Source organism: Seriola dumerili, unplaced genomic scaffold (genome assembly GCF_002260705.1).
Source record: "Seriola dumerili isolate Sdu_G_001 unplaced genomic scaffold, Sdu_1.0 BDQW01000621.1, whole genome shotgun sequence".
In the NCBI taxonomy this organism is placed as follows: domain Eukaryota; kingdom Metazoa; phylum Chordata; class Actinopteri; order Carangiformes; family Carangidae; genus Seriola; species Seriola dumerili.
In genome coordinates this window covers 815,993-840,221 of record NW_019174876.1, presented here as the reverse complement: position 1 = coordinate 840,221, position 24,229 = coordinate 815,993, and the positions used below count along the sequence as shown (strand labels likewise).

General features: G+C 42.2%; 2 protein-coding genes across 5 annotated transcripts in view; both read left to right on the top strand.

The window, feature by feature from the left end:
• LOC111236313 (serine/threonine-protein kinase N1-like) overlaps window positions 1–11,376 on the top strand; it is a 48,673-nt gene extending 37,297 nt beyond the window's left edge. For 2 of the 3 annotated variants that reach the window (XM_022765001.1, XM_022764999.1), the window contains exons 7-23: window positions 521–734; window positions 1,341–1,535; window positions 2,154–2,263; window positions 2,380–2,523; window positions 2,898–2,973; window positions 3,652–3,787; window positions 4,094–4,220; window positions 4,856–4,935; window positions 5,433–5,508; window positions 6,040–6,131; window positions 6,516–6,692; window positions 7,339–7,401; window positions 7,823–7,899; window positions 8,015–8,157; window positions 8,816–8,923; window positions 9,061–9,141; window positions 9,518–11,376. In XM_022765001.1, the coding sequence (XP_022620722.1) occupies window positions 521–734; window positions 1,341–1,535; window positions 2,154–2,263; window positions 2,380–2,523; window positions 2,898–2,973; window positions 3,652–3,787; window positions 4,094–4,220; window positions 4,856–4,935; window positions 5,433–5,508; window positions 6,040–6,131; window positions 6,516–6,692; window positions 7,339–7,401; window positions 7,823–7,899; window positions 8,015–8,157; window positions 8,816–8,923; window positions 9,061–9,141; window positions 9,518–9,721 (2,103 nt within the window). In that variant the 3' untranslated portion in view covers window positions 9,722–11,376. The remainder of the gene's footprint in view (window positions 1–520; window positions 735–1,340; window positions 1,536–2,153; window positions 2,264–2,379; window positions 2,524–2,897; window positions 2,974–3,651; window positions 3,788–4,093; window positions 4,221–4,855; window positions 4,936–5,432; window positions 5,509–6,039; window positions 6,132–6,515; window positions 6,693–7,338; window positions 7,402–7,822; window positions 7,900–8,014; window positions 8,158–8,815; window positions 8,924–9,060; window positions 9,142–9,517) is intronic. The other variant, XM_022765002.1, reaches the window with a different exon arrangement.
• A 1,582-nt stretch (window positions 11,377–12,958) lies between these two features.
• Window positions 12,959–24,017, top strand: map2k7 (mitogen-activated protein kinase kinase 7). Of its 2 annotated transcripts, XM_022765041.1 has the most exons (12): window positions 12,959–13,082; window positions 15,209–15,256; window positions 18,477–18,621; window positions 19,371–19,437; window positions 20,205–20,318; window positions 21,468–21,587; window positions 21,763–21,870; window positions 21,970–22,149; window positions 22,266–22,346; window positions 22,874–23,016; window positions 23,099–23,144; window positions 23,259–24,017. In XM_022765041.1, exons 1-12 carry the CDS (start codon window positions 12,959–12,961, stop codon window positions 23,400–23,402), a joined length of 1,320 nt encoding a protein of 439 aa, XP_022620762.1. In that variant the 3' UTR covers window positions 23,403–24,017. The 2 variants fall into 2 exon arrangements, with proteins under 2 accessions (XP_022620762.1, XP_022620763.1); XM_022765042.1 differs by lacking the exon at window positions 15,209–15,256.
• Window positions 24,018–24,229: the final 212 nt, after the last annotated feature.

Here is a 24,229-nt window from a genome sequence, read left to right as displayed (position 1 = left end):
GCAAAGCAAACCAAAAAATTTAAATCCAAAGGTTTCTGTGAAGTCAGATATTTCCCAAAGCATTTTCAGCTACTGCACAGTCTCAGCTCCCTCTACCATTTAAGAGATATCTTCACAACAGCAGCTGCAACATGACATACAGTATTGCCCCACCCCTCAAAATAACTGTATCTGTGTTGGTGTTGAAAGGGTTGTTGATCAGTACCAGTGTGACTCACCCCTTCTATTACTTTGTGCTGAGGTTTCTGGCTTTTAGTCTGTAGTGTTTTGAAATGAAAATCACCCCATTTTTCATTCTTGAAGGATGGTACTGGAAGAAAATACTGGCTTATGTTTTTCTCCAAATAAATATATAATATAATATATAATACATAATACATAATTCATATAATAGGATGGTAAGTATGGATTTTGAGGGCTGTGAGATTAGATCGAGAGTTAATAGTTTACTTAACAATTTCAGCAGTCACCTGGTGGATGTTGATATATATTAAAGCTGCTCTGTGTCGACGCTGTGCAGGCGCAGTCTCGTCTCAGCGAGGCGTCTCAGCGGTTGGATCTGCTGAGGGACTCTCTGGACCAGCGTCTGGCGGAGCTACCAGAGGACCACCCCAAGGCCAACATCATCAAAGAGGAACTGGTCCTGGCCTCCTCCCCAGCCTTCAGCTCCCGCCACGGTGCCCCATACCTCCACAACCAGTACAGCACCCTCAACAAACCTTCACCCCTCACAGGTAAGTCACACAAATTAAAGCTCAAACACCCGTATATAGCCTGCTCAGCAACGTCCCTAAATCCTAACTGCACAAATATCAGATGAAGCTGCACAACAAGTACAAATGCAAATTTTAAAGCTCCGTATTCCATCATTTAGATGAGCACAAGAGTTTACCATAAAACACTGAAGTGATTGGTGTTGACATACTAAAAGACTGCCACTGTGGAAACTATAAAGAGTCTTTGAAGCCATTAGTTAGAGTCTATGTGGAGGCATTTTATTAATCGAGGGAGTATGATGAGGTTTTCCCTTCTGCTCTTTGAAACAATTAAACAAAACCTGGCATGCTGCACCCAAAATTACTCCTTTGATTGTTTTAATCTGCCTTTATACACACAACACTGTACAGCAGCTTTTTTTAGAAGTGAACTTTTGGCTTGTGCAAGTGCATACACAGACTTAATCAATGCGTATGCATGTGTTTACAAATTAAAAGAGTGCATATCTTTCTTTGTGTTCACAGAGATTTCTAGTCCTGAACTTGCACAGATTTTTTTAAATCTTGCTGCTGGTGTTTCGGTCTGTAGTTGGTTGTAGCTGAATGGTTTTCCTCTGTCTTCAGGTACCCTACAGGTGCAGCTGTTGGGATGTGTGGGGTTGTTGGAGGTGGTCCCAGGTCGCAATAAAGGGACAGCTGTCATGCTGCCCTGTTACAGCCCTGGAGACACAAGGTCTTTCATGAGGGGCAGCAAGGGACTCTATGGACGGAGCGGTTCAGTCAGTGGGAAGACACCCAGCAAGACAGATGAGCTCTCGTGTAAGTGTGTGTCTGTTTGATGAACATTCATTTCTAATGAACACTCATTTAAGGTATATACAATCTCATTCAGCAGGTTTAAAAATAAATAAGCTCTTTTGCTTTAAGTTAACATTGTGACTTTATGTACTTAATTCATTCAAAGATGATAGATGTAAATGATTTTTTTTCCCTTTACAAATAGAGTAATGTACCATGTACTGTCAGTTCAATGGAGCCAATCCATATTAACTATATTACGATACAGTTGCAGCCTGGCACTTTTGTTTTCCTCTGGTGAGACGTGCAGTAGTCGCTTTAAGTTGCTGAGGTTGGGCCCTGTAGTTCAGCGCTCGCACATCAGGACACAGCAACATCAGCAAATTTAGCTGAATTGCCTCAGTGCCCTGAGTAGGCAATTCACAAACAGCTTTTTTTAATGTCTTGCATTCTCTGCTGTGTCTCCAAGGAAATTAATGACACTCATTAATCAATATTAAAATTGTATTATGTATTATAGTAGTATGTGCTTCCAGTAGCTGTTGTTTTTGTACTGGTCAGGACTTGATAGGAATGTCACCTATGGAGGGAATAAAATGAGGTGTGTGTGTGTGTGTGTGTGTGTGTGTGTGTGTGCAGCTGAGGTAAGTGCCGTGCTAAAGCTGGACAACACAGTGGTGGGGCAGACAGCTTGGAGGACTGTGGGAGAACAGGCCTGGGACCAGACCTTTACAGTGGAGCTGGAAAGGGTCAGTACATATACACACAAACCAGCAGAGTGCATGTGAGGGCCCTTTGACCAAAGTAAAACTGCTGTGTTCATGTTTTCCAAAACTGATGTCTCTTTTGTATCCGTGTGTCTCAGTCGAGGGAGATGGAGATTGCAGTTTACTGGAAGGATTTCCGCTCGCTGTGTGCTCTGAAGTACCTGAAGCTGGAGGAGTTCCTGGACAACCAGAAACACAGAGTCCAGCTGGAGCTGGAGCCTCAGGGCCTGCTGCTGGCTGAGGTACACGCCAACACATACACACAACACGCACACATCACACACGCGTCTTGACATAAACTGACACGGAACAACAAAAAGTGGGAAGAGGGACAGCCACACACAGAAGTGGACTCAGATGTCCCTGCATACTTGACACCCATCTATGCCGGTGCTATAAATACACACAAAAGATATTTAAATTTGCGTACATACACCTACCCCCCCACACACAAACACACGCACACACACAAGCTGTCAGGTGCACCTGTGCTGCAAAGCACTGCTTTGATATATGATACTGAAAGGTTTCAACCATCTGAGTGCGATATCTCAAAATAAAATGTGTGAGTGTAGTCTCCATGTTTTCATCTTTCATGTTTGTGTGTGTTTTCCAGGTGACCTTTTTCAACCCGGTCATTGAGAGAGTTCCTCGCCTCCAGAGACAGAAGAAAGTCTTTTCTAAGCAGCAAGGTGAGGAAGAGACAGAGCAGACAGGAGACAAAGACAAATAAGCTGAACGGGGAAATAACAGTGTTTCACTTTTCTGCTCTGCAGCCTCAGGACGAATAAGTTGTCACTCCACTGTATTTTCATTTAGACCACAGCACCCCCTAGTGGCGAATAAGCTTGTGTCTTCACATTGATGACACATTTATTCATGCAGCATTTATTTACAAAGTTCTTCACCCAAACAAGATGTAAAACAGATACTTAAAATCAGACAAAAGGTCACATACAGCAGAATAATAAGTTTTGGAGTATCATTTAATTTAGAGTATAATTTAATTTTATACAAATTCACTAAGAAGGTCTGAATATGAGGCAATGATTTTAAATGTAATAAATAATTTTTCTTGTATTTTAATAGCAATCCTGATCCCTTTAGGACTCTTATAACTTGAAAAACAATGGCTACACCATGCAGGAAGAGGCTGTTAATCAGATTTTTAAAACATCTAATATGAGATGGGGTCTGATGTTGGACAGTTTGTATTAAAAAAAGAAATTGTGATGGTGGTATAAATGTAACTCTTTCCTACAAGTGTGATTGATTGATTGATTGATTGAGTGATTGATTGACTGATGGTGATCTGCTGTGTGACACATACATTAGTGACTCTCGATGTGTGTGCGTTCATGTGTTTCTAGGCAAGGCATTCCTTCGTGCTCGTCAGATGAACGTGGACATAGGCACGTGGGTGAGGCTGCTTCGGAACGCTATTCCCACTGTCAACAACTCGGGAACCTACAGTCCCAATGCGCACAGCCTAACACTCAACTCCGGGTGAGACACATACACACACACACACACACACACAGCAAGCACATGTAAATGGTGCATAAGCTGCAGAGGTGCACACGCTCAGCATCTTCCTGTGACGATTTGATAGCCGTCAGCCAGCCTTTGCTATCAAACAGCAGCAGCGTTCCTTGAACCTTATTCCTTGTGTTTCCTGGCAAAGAATAAAGCATGTGATGCTTTCTCTGCCCCACGTCTAACAACCCTTCTGTGTTCTGTTTCTGTCTGTTCATTCGTCTGTCTGCATCGCCATGTTGGTCTGTTTGTGTGTATCTGTGTGAATTTTTCCAGGGAGATCTCAGTGGAGAAGTTGAGTCTGGACAGCGACTCTCCGATAAGAGGCGATTACAGGAGAGACACGGACACACACACTCCGGTGAGACAGACAGAGAGAGAGGAAGCCCAGGAAATTGGGGAGGTGTGTGTGAAGGGTTTGGTCTACTATAGTAAATCCACTGTGGGACAAATGAAATCTATCGGTTGAAAATGAAACGAAAGGCCCAAGGCTTGATCGACAAGTAAAGAAAAGAGTAACTGTTTGTTTTGCTGTTTGATCAGTGGATAATGTAATAATCCACAATCCAGGCCATAATAATTAATATTCAAGTTGAACTTGGACTGTATTTTGAATCTAAACAAATCTGTGACCTAATCTAATTTGTGATCTAATGATTTCTAAAAGAGTTTTCAGGTGAACCCATAAAGCCCATATTGAAAAGGGAATTGATCATTATAGATAAAGTTAATATTTTCACAATATCCAGTGTAGACAGCGGGCGATTTGTGGACTGTTAACATTCAGTCTCTTCTGTGAGACGCACGTATGACATTCAAATAACACAGCCGGTGTGATTGTCCTTGACGGGATTTGCGTCAGGTTTTAAATACAGAGCAGTAACAAAGAGCGAATCAGAGAATGTGCTGTTTGTCCATCACATCTAAGCCGTTGTCATAAAACCGTGTCTCTCGTCTTCCATCCTCTTTTCCCTCTGTCTCCGCACGTCTCTCTGCGTCTTTTCCTTCATGTCTCTTTCCTCGCATGTCCCCCGTCAGGACCGACCGCCAGTCATCGAGCCCTTCTCCCCCCCAGACCTCACCCCCGAGTGCCCTGTCCGAACCCCGTCTGTTAGCAGGTACACACTCACGCAGAAACACTGACTCCATATGCATTTACATGTGCCTTATGTGCCATATTTTTAATGATGTAATTACAACAATATTGTCTGTTTAGACTGATATTGTCTGTGTATATTCTGCTTCATATTAGGCCCTTTTCACAGAAGACATTTTGACACGTCAATAATAAAATGAATGATGGCTGAATTCCATTTAGCTGCCTCAGCTTCCGGGTCCTGGTATTGTTCATGCTGACTCACGGTCTGCTGTGCCTTACCAGAGGCATTGTTACTGTTATTTGTAACACCTGTGCTTTTTATACCATCACAAGTTAAAAATGTCTTCTCTGAAAAATGCCTGTCCATTAGCATTACTGCTCCCACTTTCACAGTTCCAGTGTCTCCCGTGACAGATGATGCTGTCGTGTATTCTGAGCAGTCGATATGATATTTCTAATGTATTTTGTTATCCTCTGCAACATATTCCTGCTGACTGTGTGTGTCCATCTCTCCAGTAAGCAGAGGAAAGGTCCTCTGTCCCTCCAGGACTTCCGGCTGATTGCCGTGTTGGGCAGGGGACACTTTGGGAAGGTACAGTTTCACACCAGGGCCTTTTTCTTAATTTATTTATTTTTGATTGGCAAGAGATTTAACTTTGAATCGACCAAACTGGTCAGTATCGAAGGGGGGGGGGGGGGTGTCACAAAACACAAAAAGACTTGGACTGGCAGCTGACATATTTGTAGAAATAAGGAAAGGGCAGAGAGTTACACGATATTTACATTACAATCAGAAAACCGTACAGACAAGACAGTGTGTAAAAAGCCTTTTTGTGTTCTATATGTCATTATCTGCCTGTCTTTGCATTTATTGAGCTTATTTTCCCCCTTTTCCTGTATTTTATGGCTTCTTTCCTTCTTTCTTTCCTCTTTGTGAAACTTTTAACTGGTGTCATGGCTGCAGGAGCTTGAACTTATTGACACATCTTGATAAATTTTTAAAAGGTTTCCGTTTCTGCTCCTCATTAAACCAATAAGCATGCACATCTACAAGCGCTCCGTTTTACACGTTTTGTACATTTTCAAAAGTCCATTTTTGCTGCTTGTGTGTGTGCGTCTCCAGGTGTTGTTGTCAGAGTACAAGAAGACAGGCATGATGTACGCCATCAAAGCCCTGAAGAAAGGGGATATCATCTCCCGGGATGAGGTGGAAAGGTGTGTGTTGATGTGTTTATCACTCTGCATTTTCCTTTGTGTGTGTGTTGTTGCTTTTTTAGCCTGAATCCTCTGAGCTCCATTTATACATGTCACTGCACAGTATTAATCTGTGCGGCTGTGCCTTAAATCACCATGATTACAGTTCATCTGTGGGCTGGGTGTGGGCGTCTCATCGACCAAAATAAACACTAATTATGTGTAAATGTTTCTCATTTTTCCCTCTGTTTTTCCTCTCCTCCCCTCATTTTTCTCTGATTTCCACCTTCTCCTTTACATCTCTACACCTCCTTCCTTCCTCTCTTACTCCTCGCTTATTCACTTTCTTTTGCCTCTTCATCCTCCTCTTCCTCCTTTCCACCTTTTCTCTCCTCGCCTCTCCAGTCTGATGTGCGAGAAGCGCATCTTTGAGATCGTGAACATGTCGCACCATCCCTTCCTGGTCAACCTGTTTGCGTGTTTCCAGACACCAGAGCACGTGTGTTTTGTTATGGAGTACACAGCAGGAGGCGACCTGATGATGCACATCCACACGGACGTCTTCACAGAGCCACGAGCCGTGTACGTAATACGCACAGATGTGTGTTTAAGAAAATACTAAATGGAGACTTTATAATTAGAGAGTTTCTTTCTATTCAATTTTATCTTTTATTATTTGTTTGTGTGATTAATTATTCCACAAATTCAGGCTCTTACACAAGTCTGTTAAGTAATTCACAAACCTCTGACGCTCTGCGTAAAAAATTTGCTCAGTAGTTCTAATGAATAAACATTTTATATAGTTAAAGCCCTGAAAAGATTTATCTTTATCTTCATTTTAGAGGCCATAGTTAACAGCTGTATTATATCAAACTGCAATGCATCATACTAAAAACCTTTGACCCTCATTTCTGTAATTTGTACCTTCAACAAAGTCAGTAATTTTCAGTAAACATGGCCAATACCAAAAGCCTACAACTTTTTATGTAGTAGTAGTGTCCATTTTCATTGTACAACCACAGATGCAGTGCATCAGCCGTATTGCCGGTGTCCTACCCAGAGCACAACTGTGCCACAGCTGGCAAGCAGCTGTTTGTCAGCCCTCAGACAGTAGCTTTGGTTGTGGTGCTTCGTGGTCTGAATGCATAGTTAGTGTAATTTGTTATGTGCCCCCCCACCCCACCCCTTGATGCAGCTGTATAATAATGTTTCTGCGGTTTGACTTCAGGTTTTATGCGGCCTGCGTGGTTCTCGGACTTCAGTTCCTTCACGACCATAAGATTGTGTACAGGTGAGTGGAACGCACACAAATCTGTCTCATCACATAATAGGTGAAGTATAAAAGAGACGTCTACGTCAGAAGCAAAACTGATTACAAAAAAAAACCCCGCTTAAATCTTAACTGGGGTCCAATGGAGAAGCTCCCTCTCTAACTTTGGATTTTTGAACCAATTAACAGAAATGATATGAATAGAAATTTTTCAAAAGAAGCCTCCAATAGCACAAAGAAATGATGCAAAGGTTTTTCTGGAATTAATCTTTAAACTTTAACTATGCCCTTGATTTCACATCTGAGTTCTGTCTGATTCTGTTTTCCCATTAAATATGAAGGGTTAGTGTTTTTTTTAGTATCTCTTAAACTCCTTATGTACGCTCTGCTGTGTTTGGAAAATGATTCTCACCCACATCTTTTCACCTTCCCTCTCTTCCAGAGACCTCAAGCTTGACAACCTGCTGCTAGACACAGATGGTTATGTGAAGATCGCTGACTTTGGACTGTGTAAAGAAGGTGGATACTGATGTTACTGACGCAGGAGCTCATTTCTCATTTCTCATGTTTGCCTAAAACATGTCCCATTTTCTTAAACGTGCCTAAAATTTCACCTTTGTGCCTCCGTCTGTAGGAATGGGTTTTGGGGATCGAACCAGCACATTCTGTGGGACTCCAGAGTTTTTGGCCCCAGAGGTCCTAACAGATACATCCTACACCAGAGCAGTAGACTGGTGGGGACTGGGGGTCCTCATCTATGAAATGTTGGTGGGAGAGGTGAGAACTAATCCACATCCACATACGCAAACCTCTTACAGTCTCCATGGGAACACACATTACAAACTTGTGAGGCTGATACCACATGCATCTGATGTCACACTGTGCTTTCACAGACTGTAGCTGTTCCTCTGGAGATATGAAGGATGGATTATGTCACGTCCAGATCCTGAAATATTTGAAATTGCCTAAAAAACAGTGAATTTAACAAGAGACCAAAGAAATAAAAGATGATCTGTTGACCGTCTAAGAATTAGGTCACGTAACTCATAACTGCAACATTACGAGTTCAAGAAATAAGTTGTTATCAAACTCTTGTGCAAACCTAAAAGTAGTAATGAAAGTACATTTATAACATCATGAAGGTTTATCCTGAATGATTATGAAAATTAGGTTTTTATTGTGGTATATTGCAAATTTGCTGAACTTCCCTCTTAAATGCCCTATTTATATTCCTTCTAGTTATCTGTGTTTATGCAGTGTGTGTTAGATATGACAAGTCTCTCTATATGTGACGTGACATGTTCAGTGTGATTAACACATTGATTTGTGAATTTCAAACCTCTAAAACTGATTTTATTGCGTTAAGTGTACTTTTGTGTCTTCCCGTGTGTGTGTGTGTGTGCGTGCGTGTGCGTGTGTGTGCGTGTGTGTGTAGTCTCCATTCCCAGGGGATGATGAGGAGGAGGTGTTTGACAGCATTGTGAATGATGAAGTACGCTACCCACGCTTCCTCTCCACTGAGGCTATTGGCATCATGAGAAGGGTAAGAGTACACCCATAAATACACAGCACTGTCGTGACAAATGCTGCATTTACATGATATATGAAACATTAATCACCAACATAGTTTGCATCCCCTTACAATTTCTTATTCTTTCGTGTGTGTGTTGTCACGAGCAGCTATTAAGGAGGAACCCGGAGAGAAGACTGGGCTCTGGTGAGAAGGATGCAGAGGAGGTGAAGAAGCAGCCATTTTTCAGAGTAAGTGCACTAATGCTGTTTTTTTTGGGTGGGGGGGGGTTAAGGGTGAGGAAGAGCAAAGGTTTTTCCACAGGAGAGCGTGACCTTGATGATGTGCTGATGTGTTGAAGGTGTGTTGACTCACACAGCTGCAGTGGAAGAACCGGTCACCTGCAGCTCTTTCTCTAAGCTTTGGTTGTCTCTGCTTGTATTATTCCTCCATGGCATGTTCTCCAACTGATAGGTGAATGCAGAGAGACCTTAAAAAAATAGCAGGCAGCTTTACTTGTCCTTTTTGACCCGTTAAAGAAAATATATGCAGAACTGAGAAAGATCAGTAGATTCCTAATCCACCTTTTCACTTATTTCTTGTCTCTTTTTCTCCGTATCTCTCCAGAATGTGGACTGGGAGGCACTGCTGCAGAGGAAGGTGCCCCCTCCCTTCGTCCCCTCCATCGGGGGCAAAGAAGACGTCAGTAACTTTGACGAGGAGTTCACCACTGAAGCTCCGACCCTGACGCCTCCACGTGAACCCCGCGTCCTCTCCCGCAAAGACCAGGACAGCTTCCGGGACTTTGACTACGTCTCTGACCTCTGCTAGTGAGCGGACCAACAGTCTCTACTGACTGTCCGCTGACTGTTTGTCTGCCATTAATTACACTGTGAATGAATGTGGATAGACTGAAGGAAGTCAGTGTGTGTTTGTGTGTCTGCAGGGTTTTAAAGATCGAGGACTGAGAGACAATTAGCTGATGGGGTTAAATGTTCTTTCAAGAACGAAGGATGAACGAAGACCCCCTCTCTAGTCGTTGTACAACACACCAGTGACTTGTGTATCTTGTAAACATTATCCTATGAAATGCCTCCTCCCATCCTCTTATGTGTCAGTGTAGTCACCTGTCATCTGTGCAGCTGCGAGAGGACGAGCTCTTCATATTGTTGACTGTCTGGAGGTTGCTCAGTGGCCTCTTATACCAATGCCTTACATTTGTACTTGTATCTGTTCCACAGAAAAGCGTTTTGTTTTTATTTTGTGACCCTTTGTATACAGCAGCAGGAGCAGTGATTCACCGCGCTGCGGAAATACTCTCAACTGATCTTTTTAGAGGATTTCCTTGTCGGAGTGGAATTAGTGACGTTCAGAGTAAATTTGTACTCTGAGCTTTTTCATCAGTCGATTGCTGATGACCTTCAGTCAGGCCGACTGAGTCTAGGCGAAATATGAGTTAACTATGGGGTAAAGAACCACTGTCTTACTTAGTTGCAATAGACCTTTTTATTGGGACGTCTACCAACCACTTTTTAAAAATTTATGCTGCTTGGATTTTAATTTCTGTGACAAAATCCAACAACAATTTGCAAATGAGTCATATTTGATGACTGTCAATGTATTGTTCAGTACCCTACACATGCTTTTTTTATTATTTTTTGGGGGGGTATTACACATTTTGGGATAACACACATTCATATCATAATTTGATATAAATATGTTGCAAACACAGATGACCATGAGAAAAAAATCTGAACACTAAGACTTGATAAACAAGTAAGAGACTTTCCATTATGGGTTTGAGACATATTCATCCAGTTGTCTAGATGCTCCCAGAGGTTTGTGAACATGAAGTCATTTTCCTCCCCAAGACAGTTGCATCAGACTTTAAACTTATCAAACACTGGCTGTAGCAGTTGTTTTTGTGTCTGTTTGAAGAACTTAAGCCACCCACAGGTTAAAACCTACCCACTGTGGTCACTGCAGGGTTTGGTTTCCATCACAGCGCTAAAATCATCTTTGTTTTAACCGAAACTGATTGATATCTCAGTACTTTTTGAAGATCTGGGTGGCGCCACAAGCAAAACAAACCTCACTAGCCACTTTTCCACGGTAGAAAGAATTGGAGAGCTGGCTGCAGTGAGAGCAGCTTTAGATCCAAGCAAACAAGTTCTCTTGGCAATACATTTCTAAATGAACACTATCATTAGAGGGAAACACACTCATTAATGTTGGAAAAATATGAGCCAGTGGTATAAACATCTATAGCACATAAACATTTCTGAGTACAGGAGAGGTTTGTTGTGAAGCTGGATGTCTGATGGTGTAGATTTTACGTATCTTGTGTATGACAATACAAAACCATGTGAGAGAATGAGATGACTTATTTTATAAAAAAGAAAAAAAAAAAAACCTGGAGTGAATATTATGTCTGTTCATTGTTGTTATGGGCATGGGAGTGTTCATTCAAGTACAGATACCAGAAAGAGAAGTTAAAAAAACCTGAAATGCATTTCAGTAAAAATATTACTTCTACAACTACAGTATTTGTGTGTATAGTCTGTTTTTGACGAAGTGCAGAAATACATTTCTACTGCATCATTTTGAATGAATGGGTCAGGATCCAAATTGGTCACTGACCTGCTTTTAATTTCAACTCAATTCAATATCATTTATCAACTTAAGGGGAATTAATGATGCTATAATATGATTATTCATCATCATCATTCATGTGTTGATTATTTTGAAGTGTGCATTCTGAAGTGTGAGTCCATATACCACTCTTGTATTTGCTGATGTGTAGCCTGACCTCTGACCTCCTCAGGAAGAAGCAAGCATCGCTAATGGAGAAAACGTCCTGGGTTCATAAAATATGCATGGGTTACCTCTATGTATAGCCGAAATAAGGATACAGACGCGACTGAATGTCATACTTACAACATAGCTGTGTGTTTACAGTTAAAACAACGTAAAAAAAATCCCACCTGCTGAAGAAGACCTTGTGATATGGTTAAAAGCACCAGAACAAGCAATAATCTGTACCACTTTCTGATTAGACACCATTTATAAATTGTGTATAAGCTGTGGTTAATGGCTTTATTAATTTGTAAATCAATTACAAATGCTTTTGTAGACCAGTTTTAAACCATTAATAACAACAGAGTCACCAGACTGTAAAAATCATCCTCCAGCATGACACTTTTGTCTTTTTAACTCTTTAATCATTAGTGAGACCCCTCCAATGGACTGTTCAACTGTCTGCCCTCTGGAAAAGTACTGCAGGATATATGGTATATCTGGACCAAAATCCTGCAAACTTGACGATTGTAGAACTCATAATTTATTAACATTTTATTATTACAGGTGATGTAACTTTTCGTAATGGCTCATTAGAAATTGAGAAACCCAAGACCCTTTATTGATATCATATTAAAATTTATAACTGCAGGCCTGATGACTTACTAAAAAGTTTGAAACCTTAAGTGCTTATTAATGGTTTGCCAACATTTGTAATATCACTATTATTGAACAGAAATAAAGTTGGTAAATTATTTATTAAGCAGTGGTACAGCCATTAATTACAGCTGATAAACCCACAGCGAATGGTACCCAGTCTTCTGATGAGGACAGTGTGATAATGTCAAAAATTCCAGAGCAAGCCAGTAAGTATACCTTGAGCTGAGATTGTTCAGTCATGTCCAGCTCTAGGGTCAAGAATGAATTTTCTCAATTTATCTGGACTTTTTATTCTTCCTCCTCAGATCCCTTTGATGACAAATACCCTGAGTAAAAACCCCAACCGTATATACTGGGTGAATGGCGATTAGTTGTTGTGAAGGAATGACTCTGTAATATCGTGCAATATAGGTGCATGAGGACAGAGGTGTAACATGAGTGATCACATTACTGCAGTGTGTCTCTCTCCAGTCCAGTCAGTCAATCAGAGAGTGTGTGTGTATGCGCGCGTGCGCGCGTGTGTGTATGTGTGTTGCTGGCCCTGCCTGCCTGCCTGCCAGAGAGGGGAGTCGAGAGCTCTGCTGGGAACTACATGGTGCTCAATTTTTCAAGATGTCGTCGCTGGAACAGAGGCTGTCGCGAATCGAGGAGAAACTAAAGCAGGAAAATGAAGAAGCTCGCCGGAGAATCGACCTCAACATCGACATGAGTCCGCAGCGATCACGTCCGAGGCCGAGTGAGTGTCCACCGGGGAGGACCGGGGAGTCGGTAACGGCCAGAATAGCAGGGGGAAAGATCGGAGAGGCGGAGGGAGGGAGGGAAGGAGTGGGGGTGTTAATGCTGCCTCTAGCTACTACATGCTAACAGGCTAGCTACATAAACAAACACCGACTCCGCTTGGTCGGTAAATTCTTGTGTGAAATCACTTACCTAACTGGTGGGACAATTTCTATAGCGAGTAAAACAAAATTTAGAAAATCCGAAGCGCTGTCATGAAATACCTTGCTGGCAGTCACGTCCCGAAATCTGTTTTGATTCTGTCCTGTCAAACATGCTAGGCTAACGGGCTAGCATTCTGAGTGATAGTCGGTGGCAGGCCCAGCGTCAATCTGAAAATGTGATGTAGTTTCCAGGTTGCCTATGTAAATATTTTAGACGTGCCATTTCATTTAAGCGTTTGTGTAGCTTCATACAGTTATTAAGCAGTGTATATGCTTATGACTCTTGCGGCAAAGTCAATTTTCCCTGCCATTTTTTGACCCTTTACGAAACAGACGCTAGTATGTGCCAGCTATCTCATCTAACGTTAGCTAACGTTAAACATACGTTAACTGCCTTCTTCTGTGGTGCTGTTAAGATGTTAACACTGTTTGTACTTTTTACACGGAGAGGTAAAACGCCAGTCTGTTGCAGAGCCACTGAATAAAACCCCTTTACAGTTTTCAGTGGATTTGAAGTCAGTGTTGTATTAAGGGGTGAAGCGGTAACGCTGGGCCCTTGGACCGTGTCAGAGGAGAAAACTCAGCCAAACAGCCCGGTTAGTTTAGCAGGGAAGTCTGCATGTAACACTGAGACAGACACTGTGATGAAGACTGAAACATCTTTATTATCTTACCAACGTATGATAGTGAATTTTTAAAGCTATTAGCAATAATATACATTCACTCACTGATGTATACAGATCATTCTTTCCTACAGATCATCACGTCTTGTCCAGTCATATGAGGTTTGAGAGACATTGACCACAAACCTTCTTTGTTTTTTCTTCTGTGTTCTTAAAACAAGTATCATGAGGGTACATTAGCTGTCTGTAAGAATGAAAGTGGGAAAGGTGTGAATGAGTTAAATGACAGGCTGGGGTTATTCTGTTTCTCTTATAGTCAACAAATACCATGGAAAGACCAATGCCAAGAATAACTGATAACAAGTGTCATCTGTGTATCCAAAGCCTGATATAAGCCTTTTCCTCCGTGTCCTCAACCAAAAACAAGGGATGCACTGATCCAATACATGAGATCCAATCCACTCCCTCAATATCATACTAAAAGTCAGCGTTTTCTGTCATCAGTTACCTTCACTCAGTCACAGCATGGCACTGACTTAATTTTTAGTGCACCAGCAATCACTCCCCTCAACTCACCTAATGGAAAGTGATCCCAATGACTTCCATGCAGTAAGTAATACAAATTTTAAATCCGGTATTGGTACTCTGAACAGTAGATCCCAATTAAAAACACACCAATGTGCCTCACCGTTGCACTGGGTGACCTGTGCCTTCATTGCCACGAACATGGACACTGTAACTTGTTTTGAGAGGATATACACCATCCTGCTGCTGTAAATGCTCACTAGAGCACCAAATGTGTATTAATCGGCAGTTGAAAATAGTCCAAGAAGAAATATTTACTCCTGTTTGAGTAACGTTTGCTAAAAATCACAGTGCCCAGCTGTGTACAGGAAATTACTGAACCTTTTATTAAAATGAAATGATATATTTTCTGACCAGTTTTTAAAGATTTGTGACTTCAGTAGAAACCTGTGGGCTTGGGGCTAAGTGCCACAGACAGGGTAGGAAAGTCGAAAAGTAGTGAGAGATGCACTGATGCTGATTGTTGATTTTGGTCTTTTCATAGGATTCGCAGACAATATGAAAACCAGAGTAATGCCAGAATTGTACTTTATACACTGCTCAGATTTGTGTTCTTTTTGAGAAAGTGAATTATAGAAGTCATAAAGTCTGTGGGGGTTTTTTTCTCCATTTGATATAAGATGGAGCGCGTATGTGTGCGCACATGTGTGATCGTCTCACTAGTACAGTGCAGTAATGTGCGTGTGTGTGTATATTTTCTTTCCTCTGTCTAGTCATCGTGATCCAGCTCAGTCCTGCTCCAGCCCCTTCCCAGCGTGCAGGTATCATTCAATCCATCGCTCTCTCTGCCACTGCCCCCCCCCCCCAACACCTGTGCCCCCTGTTTCACCTTCCATCCCCTCCTCCCTCATCTTCTCTTTCTGTTGTATACCAACCTTACACCTATCAGAGAGTGTTATTGACTTTTAAAAAAACGCAGTTCTTTACATTCTCACCAATTTAGTTTCCTTTGTTTTGCTCCAGTAGAGACTAATGGGGTCTCAATACTACAACTTCACTTACTGTAATTACTCACACTCGTCTTTTTTTAACACTTTTCTTACATTCAGTGGAATTAAAGTTCTAAGAAAGAACAGACTGTTGAAAAAGGTTGAAAGACAACCGTTTCTCCTTTTTATGTGTGTCTGTAAAAGTCAGTTTACTCTCTCCAACAAATATAGGTGCATACTGAGTTTCAGCCAGACAGACTGGATGGTATTGTAGTAACATATAAGATGGTGTAAGTTGTTATTAACACCAGCTGACAAAATGTAGTTTGGTTTCACAGACATTATGGATTATAATCACAACTTTAAAGCATGTTGACTTTGTATTTCAAACCTCCTCCCTCCACACACACACACACACACACACACACACACACACGCACGCACGCACGCGCGCGCGCGCGCCCCTTCACTCTCACTCACACACTTAATGTCTTATTCTGTATCTCACACCAGTGCCCGACAGTTTTACGACTGAATAAGAAGCTCCTCTGAGGGGTAAAAGTTTAATCCATGTTTGTGAAACCAGTCCTTGACCAGTGCTGAAATTTTAGCCCAGCAGTTATTTACACCTCTTCTCAAATCACATCCTCTCTCCATCTTTCCATCCCTACTCCTCTCTCTGACTGTGTATGTCTGTGCCAGTGGCAGGGCAGTGTTGGTGTGTGTTGATGTTCAGTGTGTGTGTGTGTGTATGTGTGTGCGTGCGCGTGTGTGTGTGTGTGCGTGTGCGTGCGTGCGTGTGTGTGTGTATTATTAGATTAACCTTCGTTTCGCTGGAGGCAGAGAATCACGGTGCATGTGGCTTTTCTGCACGGCACGATGTTTTGGGTTGTGTTTTGTTTGACACGGTCTCTAATCCAGCATCCCCACTGGTCCGTCTGCAGGAGTGCTGTGAACACTCTTCTCTTTTTCTCTGTGTTTTTCTCTGTGTGGCGACTGAAGAGTTGCCTTCCTGTCCGAGTCTGACTGGCTGACTGACTGTCCGACTTCCAGCTTAGTCTGTGCTATGCAGTTTTGGCTGAATTTCTCCTCTTTCTCCCTCACATTAGACTGTTTGATGTTGTTTGTCTGTTCTTCATCTTCTGGCATCCCCTCCCTCCCTCCTCCTTCCTTTTGCAGCGGCACTGTGCGAGCAGGAGGCGGTGCAGCAGTGCCTGCGAGTATCTGCGTGTTTATGTGTCTCCCCCTCTCCCTGCTCTGTCTGCCCGTCTATCTTCCCATCCGTCCATCTGGAGCCAGCAGAGCTATGGAGATGCGATTGGTGCCAAAGACTGCCTGAGTACTCCTTCCTCCCCACACTAACCCCTCCTCCCCTTCACTAACTGATTCTCCCTTTACAGGCTGATCCATCCACAGGTGACTCATGGATACAAACACCCGCTGGCACTCTCAGAGGAGTTGCCAGCCTGCTACTACAAAAACAATTATAATTATGATTATGACAATAGTTGTATGGTCCTTGAAATGTTTTTCAAACTGGTTTTGAGGATTTGAAAAAGTTGCTGATGTGACATTGCTATTAAGTAGAGAGTTAAACTCTTAGTAATCAGGGGTCTGAAGTCATATTTAGTATTCCTAGTCGATCTTCATAGCTGCTGATTTTCTGTCTGAGCATTTGGTTGCATGACAGGTCTGTGCTGATACTACCTTGGAATATTCTCTTGAAATTCTTTAACATTTCCACTTGAAATTGAGCCAGTGCTTGCACGCACACCTGATATTAGTCCAGCAGTGTTTTGACATGTCTTTTCACGCATGATTTACACCTTCGTTTATACGGGGCCAGAAGCATGTTGCATCTTCTGTTTGGATTTTGGATTTCAGTGCCAGTCAGTCTTGAACTGTCAGTTTGTCATCCAGGGTTGTGAAGTCATTTACTGTATGTGTAAGGCTGTGTGGCTACAGTTTATTATAACTTTATTTTCATTGCTCTGCCCATTGGTTATGATAACATTGTACTCACCTATATAATCACTGAGATCTGGGAACATGGTGACATCGCTGAAAAGATGCCCAAAGGGCCAACAAAGACAAGCGGTTACAGGTCGTAAAAAAGACACTCAGGTTAGCCAAACTTATTTGGAAAAGAAAAGAAAGGTGAACAGTAAAATTATTACCAAAACTGTCTGTTGTAAACATTTGACAGATTGACCTTTTGGTTCAACTCTGATCCACCATATATTTTGTTTTACCTCCAAACTGTCAGCTTGTTTACAACCTGTATGATCGACTGCTTGTTTGTTTCCCTGTTGGTCATATTTTTAGTAGTGCTGCTGAGTTAAAAAACAATGGCTGGAGCTGGTAAAATAAACCCCAAGTTTTAATAAACTGTAGTTTTCCTCTAAAAACAACCTGTGGACGCATCCCTAAACTGTACCTCCTGAGTTGTGGGCTAACCCCTTTGCTGTCTCTCTCTGCCTGAGAATGGTGTTGCTTTTGCTCTGAGATAACCGTCCTGTTTGTTTTAACATTGGGTCGGGACATCAGCGAAACAAAAACAAAGCTGTAACTTTGAGGGGAAAAAACAACAAGTTCATATGCTGGTTAAATACTATGCAGGGCCTAGATAGCAGTGCTGCAGTAAAAGAACTCTTTGACCTCGCCAAGGCCAGTTTCTCTTTTGCTCTTGAAGACTCATGGGAAATAATTTTCAGTCGCTGCCACACATGATATAATAGATCACTTTCTTTTCTCTTCAGTCTCGTATTGTGCGAAACAATCTGAAGCCCAGATTTCAGGAAGGAAACACAAAGTCAAAGAAAACATAGAAATTAGTTAAACAAAGCTAATAAATCAAATAATAATACGTTATCACTCTATTTGTGCATCATTTAAAATCACTAAAATATTGGAGTCAGTGAATGCATGAATGAACATAGCCATCTTACACCCTCTGGCATGCTGGCCTCTGGTGTAAAACACACCACTCTGTCCTCGAGTCTCCTGTCTGTGTCTAATGTGTCGTCTCTCCCCTCCCCTCACCCCAACCCAGCGCTCCAGCTGCCACTGGCCAACGATGGAGGCAGCCGTTCATCGTCTTCAGAGAGTTCGCCTCAGCACCACCCATACCCCAGCCGCCCGCGACACATGCTCACCCTGCCCACACCTCCTTACGGCCTACAGAAGAGTCTAGAGAAGTATGTTCACTTTTAGACACGCTGATGTTCCTGTGACAATAATTAACGAGACTGTATTTACAGAAGAGCCAAAAGGATCTACTTTGTTGTTGGAAATCAGTCTTACAGCATAGAATTGATTGGCTTACTACTACTGGCAAAAAATTATGATTCAAAAAAGAATATTCAATATATCTTTAAGTTTGTATGAATAATAACTTTTCTGGGAATGACAGTGCGGCGATAAGTAGCATTAATTGTTTTTTTATTAACGAGTACTTTAAACTTGGCTCTAAATACAATGAAGGCATCATAACTTGAGTCTGAACTCTCTCGATTGAAAATGAAACACACATTTGAAAAAAAGCCACAAAGGATGAGAGAGTGCAACACTCTTTGTAAGCACAGTGGAGAAGTATGGATGTAAACATGGAGATAAAACAATGTCACATACATACACACAAGACTGTCATATGAACATGCACATACATATGCCCACGGCACAGCAACACACAAACGCAGAGGACCGAGCAGTATGAAGGATCATGTAAAGCAGTGCAGGTTATGTTAAACTTAATGGATCCACATGCAGAGTGTGGGTGGAAGAGATGTACAGAAACACACTCGGCATCTATTTGTGAGTCAGAGGTGCCCCCCCCCCCCCCCCCCCCCTCTTTGTTTCATATCTCAATATGGACATTTTAACACTGACACATACTTTGTGTAGCATTTGCGCTCTCTGACATCCTTGTGTGCGTTGTCCCCCGCAGTGCAGAGATTGATCAGAAATTGCAGGAGATCATGAAACAGACGGGTTATCTGAAGATCGACGGTCAGGTGAGATGTGCACACAGAGACACGTGTTGAATTTCTCTAGTCTGGAATTGCGAATCCCCTACTAAACTTAATACATTTGTTTTTAAATTTGATTTACATCTTCAGTAAGAACCAGTGAGCTTGGGGCTGAGTGCTACACACAGATTGGGAGACTGACTAACAACATACTGGTTTTTGTCTTAACAATTAAATTAACCTTGACAATAAGAAAATACAGAATCAAACATCTACACCACTGAAGTGTCCTTGAGCAAAGCACAGAATGAGTCAGAAAAAAAACTCTCTCTCGCTCTTTCAGCCCTCAGGTCCAGTATCACAGTCAGAGCCAGTCAGGGTTTGAAGAAGTTTAAGAAAATTATGTGACTCATCACTGCACTCCAGAGTGTTTTAACATCCTCTCATTATCCCTGAGGGGTTGCTGCATCATGCACTCAATGAGATGTCACTCACAGCATCTCAGTCACCAATGATTTCATTTTAAGCAGGGAAATAATGCATCTTCTTCATCACTGTGTGCTGGTAGTCTCAGTCATGGCCCATGGGGGGAGCAGCTTAATTGCACATCAAAAAATTTGTTACTAAATGGCCCAAAGGCGTTTGCTGTTGCCTTACGATGCAGAAAGTCAGAATTGGCCTCTCTCCTCGATTTTCAGCTTGAAGAGTTTGCAGAGAAATAACATCCAGTTAGCAGTGTAACCAGTAGAAATATCTTGAGCAGGATATAAAATCCTTTTTTGTCATGTTTTCGCTTACTTGTGCGTCCACAGCGGTATCCAGCGGAGGTGACAGACCTTATCAGTGAGGGGGAGATCGGCAGCGGGACCTGTGGACAGGTCTTCAAAGTACGATTCAAGAAGACGGGCCATGTCATCGCTGTCAAAGTAAGTCCCTCCCGCACTCGTATGTTTTCATTGTTCACACAACCTGCTTTATTATGCCACATATTACTCGCAGTCTACACAGGATCCAGCTTCACACATACAACCAGCAGACATTATCAAGCTACAGCTAAACTTTTATTGTATAATCATGAAGAACATCAGACAAAATGCAGAAAAATACAGGTTAATAATAATGTGAGATCGGCTATATTATTTAAGAAGAGTGATGACATACAAAGTTAGCAGCAACCACAATATGATGTTGCTTATCTGAGTCAACCACTTTTCTGTGAAAGGAAATCTCTGCCCTCCAGAAAATGTCGGTTTTAGATGTAATGAGATCAAATTGTTTTAATCCCCATGCCATAAGTTTATTGTTTAATGTTAACAGGATCCCCATCAGCCACGAGCTGAAGCTAGCTGTCCTGGGATCCATCCTGATGGGGCAAAATCTAGACATTGACAGTTCGAAATGAAAATAATAACCTGAGGAATATAAAATGCATCAACAATACACAGTTAGTCTAAAATAGGACTGAACTGGTACACAACCCAGAACAAGATAAGAGCCCGGCCTTAGATCTTACGTAAATTATACATCACTTGCAGTTTGACGCTCTTTCTAATGATAATGTGTTTGATGGGGGCCGGTAACAGGTTCCAATCAGAACGGGCTCTGAACAGAATAGTGTTTTTCAGATCATTTGTTGTTGAGCTTTCTGTGTGCTGTTAATATCTGGTGGTCACTTACCAAAAGACGAGAACATTTCTTATAAAAATTTCCATACAGGGACCATAAAGACTCAAAACAAAATACAGTAGGAACTTGATGCTCACCACAGCTTAGTGGCGCTCTTACTTTCTGTTGTACATTATTTGCGTCTAGTTTACCAACAAGTGGCAGTAATAACCCAACGTAACAACCCTCCTATTTAAGAGTTGACTTAATTGTAGCCGTCCGAGCAGTTTAACAATTAGACAGTCAGTCAGTTCACCGCAGGAGTCTTTGCTTTGTGATTTCCTAATTACTTGTTACTTAACTTGTACACACAGCATGGTGTGTGTTTCTTACATTCAAATGCCTGCAGGAATCTTACATGTCTGTGTGTGTGTGTGTGTGTGTGTGTGTGTGTGTGTGTGTGTCACCAGCAAATGCGTCGTACAGGAAACAAGGATGAGAACAAGAGGATTCTGATGGACCTGGACGTGGTGCTGAAAAGTCATGACTGCCCTTACATCATCCAGTGCTACGGCGCCATAGTTACCAACGTGGGTGTCCCAAATATACATTACTGTCTGTATTCTTAACATTAAAATAGTAGAACAAGAGTAAATTTTACAGCTAAAGTCAAACAAACGTTTTTACTCTTGCATCTCAGTAAACTCGCTTCCTGCACTGGTAAAAGCTGGATGTGTGTCTGTGTGTGTTTGCATACATGTACAGACGGATGTATTCATTGCAATGGAGCTGATGGGAACTTGTGCGGAGAAGCTGAAGAAGAGAATCCAGGGCCCCATCCCAGAGCGAATCCTAGGAAAGATGACAGTGGCAGTAAGTGGAAGAAACACATACCGAGATCAGGAAAGTGTAACACTGCTCACTCTATTGTTTTTGCTCTTACTGTTTGGTCCTACTGTGTTTCTGCTCCAGATAGTGAAAGCGTTGCTGTACCTAAAAGAGAAACACGGTGTCATCCACCGGGACGTCAAACCCTCCAACATCCTCCTGGACGCTAAAGGTCAGATTAAACTGTGTGATTTCGGCATCAGTGGACGCCTCGTCGACTCGAAGGCCAAGACTCGCAGTGCCGGCTGTGCTGCCTACATGGCGGTGAGTGAAAACACACACACATACACTGTACTCTCAAAATACTACGACGAGCTCACACACAACATCACATCCCGTATGTCATCTATAGACATACTGAATATTTTGTATTCCTGCAGCCTGAGAGAATAGACCCTCCAGATCCCACCAAACCCGACTATGACATCCGAGCAGACGTGTGGAGCCTCGGCATCTCTCTGGTAAATCATTCAGTCATTTTATTGCAATATATGAAACAAGCATCGGCCTGGAGTTCCATAATGACTGATCAGGGGCTGCACAAGATTTGTGCAATTTTTTTTTTTTGTTGTGACTAATAATAATGTTTGATCTAGGAGATAAATGCCCCTATAAACAGTGTATTATAAGCATATAGACGTGTGCTGCTGCATAGGAGTTGACAAGAACTTGAATGTAAAAATTTATTATTGACCTTTGGAATATGAAGCGCTTTTTCGACTACATAGTTCCAAGAACCATAGGACCCGAGGAACTAAACTAGGCACTAAAATACACGTTTCCAATAATGGATGGAAAAACTATGGTTTGAGCATGAAAGTGAGTTCGATTTTTTTCCTCAGACTATTGACAGAACCTGCATACATTAGGTTGTAGACATCTGTAAAGTTACTATTTTTGTGTTAGTTATTTAAACAGTCTCCTTACAAACAAGCCAAGCATTTATTGTCAGTGACATTGGATGCTCATGGTTCCCTGTGTCCTGCAGGTGGAGCTGGCCACGGGACAGTTTCCCTACAAGAACTGCAAGACAGACTTTGAGGTTCTGACCAAAGTGCTGCAGGAAGATCCTCCTCTGCTGCCTCTCAGCATGGGCTTCTCCCTCGACTTCCAGTCCTTCGTCAAAGACTGGTGAGTTTGAATATCACTCTAAAACTGGTTCTTTTAAAATTAATTTGTTGCAGCTTCATTTAATGTGCACATCTTTCCACAGCCTCACAAAGGATCACAGAAAAAGGCCAAAATACCACGTGCTGCTGGTAAGTCACCAGTCGTAATGAGCAATTGCCAGAATAACCAGGATTACCCGATGCTCAAATGTAACTAAACTGTTTCGATCTCTCGCTGTCTCTTTGTCCATCTTCCTCGTCCAGGAGCATAGTTTCATCCGACGTTACGAGGTGCTGGAGGTGGACGTGGCCGGTTGGTTTCAGGCGGTGATGGATCGCACCGAGTCGCCTCGCAGCAGCCAGTGTTACAGCCATCAGCACCAGCTCCACTCGCTCTTCAGTAGGTAGCCTAGCCCTCCTGGCCTTAGCTTAGCCACACGCTAGTCTAGCCTAGCTTTAGCTTTGCCAAGCCCAGACTCAGTCTGTCCTAGTCTAGCCCAGCGTCAGCAGCTAAGCCCTAGCGTTAGACCCAGCCCACCTGTCCATCTGTCCACCGGAGAACCTGAAGAGGAAGAGGGAGAGACGGAGACTCGATGGAGGACTCTGGATCGACAGATGGAGTGATGGCCGGGAGAGATGGACTGATGGATGGATAGACGATACAGGTGGTTCTCCTTATGATTGCGTCGAATCTGGACAGGCAGACATGGGGAGGAGGGAGCAGAAAAGAGTTCACACTGTAGTTTCGTTTACACTCTGTTACTTCTCGTTAAACTATCATATGACGTCACATCACAGTGTGTCTAACAGCCACACACAAAAACCGTGTGTGTGTCTTTTATGTGTGTCTACATTTCCTCCACTTTTCATTAGTTTTTCACCTACATGTCTGTCTCCAGCATTGATCCTAACCATTGGATTAGTCAACAGAGTAGTCACTACACACTGGAACAAAGCATCTGCTACATTAGCAATCATGAATCGCTCTTGTACATAAACGTTATGGAGGACACAGCAATGTCCGGTGCAATTATGATTCTTCAGGTGTTTCTACTATCACACATTCTCAGGCTGTATCTATGTGTGTGTGTGAGTGTGAGTAAGCTTTTCCATGTGTGTTTGTGAGTGTGTGTGTGGATGAATATCAAGACACAGTCACTGGTTGTTTTTATAAGTGAGATTATATTTCCTAGTCATTTATTCACCTTCACACTACAGCTCTAACACACAAACAA

Bases quoted from the DNA above. Each gene is read 5' to 3' on its own strand.
- map2k7 (XM_022765041.1), top strand. From the start codon at position 12,959: ATGTCGTCGCTGGAACAGAGGCTGTCGCGAATCGAGGAGAAACTAAAG. The intron at 19,438-20,204 runs GTGAGATGTGCA...GTGCGTCCACAG, and splicing joins ATCTGAAGATCGACGGTCAG to CGGTATCCAGCGGAGGTGAC. The intron at 23,017-23,098 runs GTGAGTTTGAAT...ATCTTTCCACAG, and splicing joins CAGTCCTTCGTCAAAGACTG to CCTCACAAAGGATCACAGAA.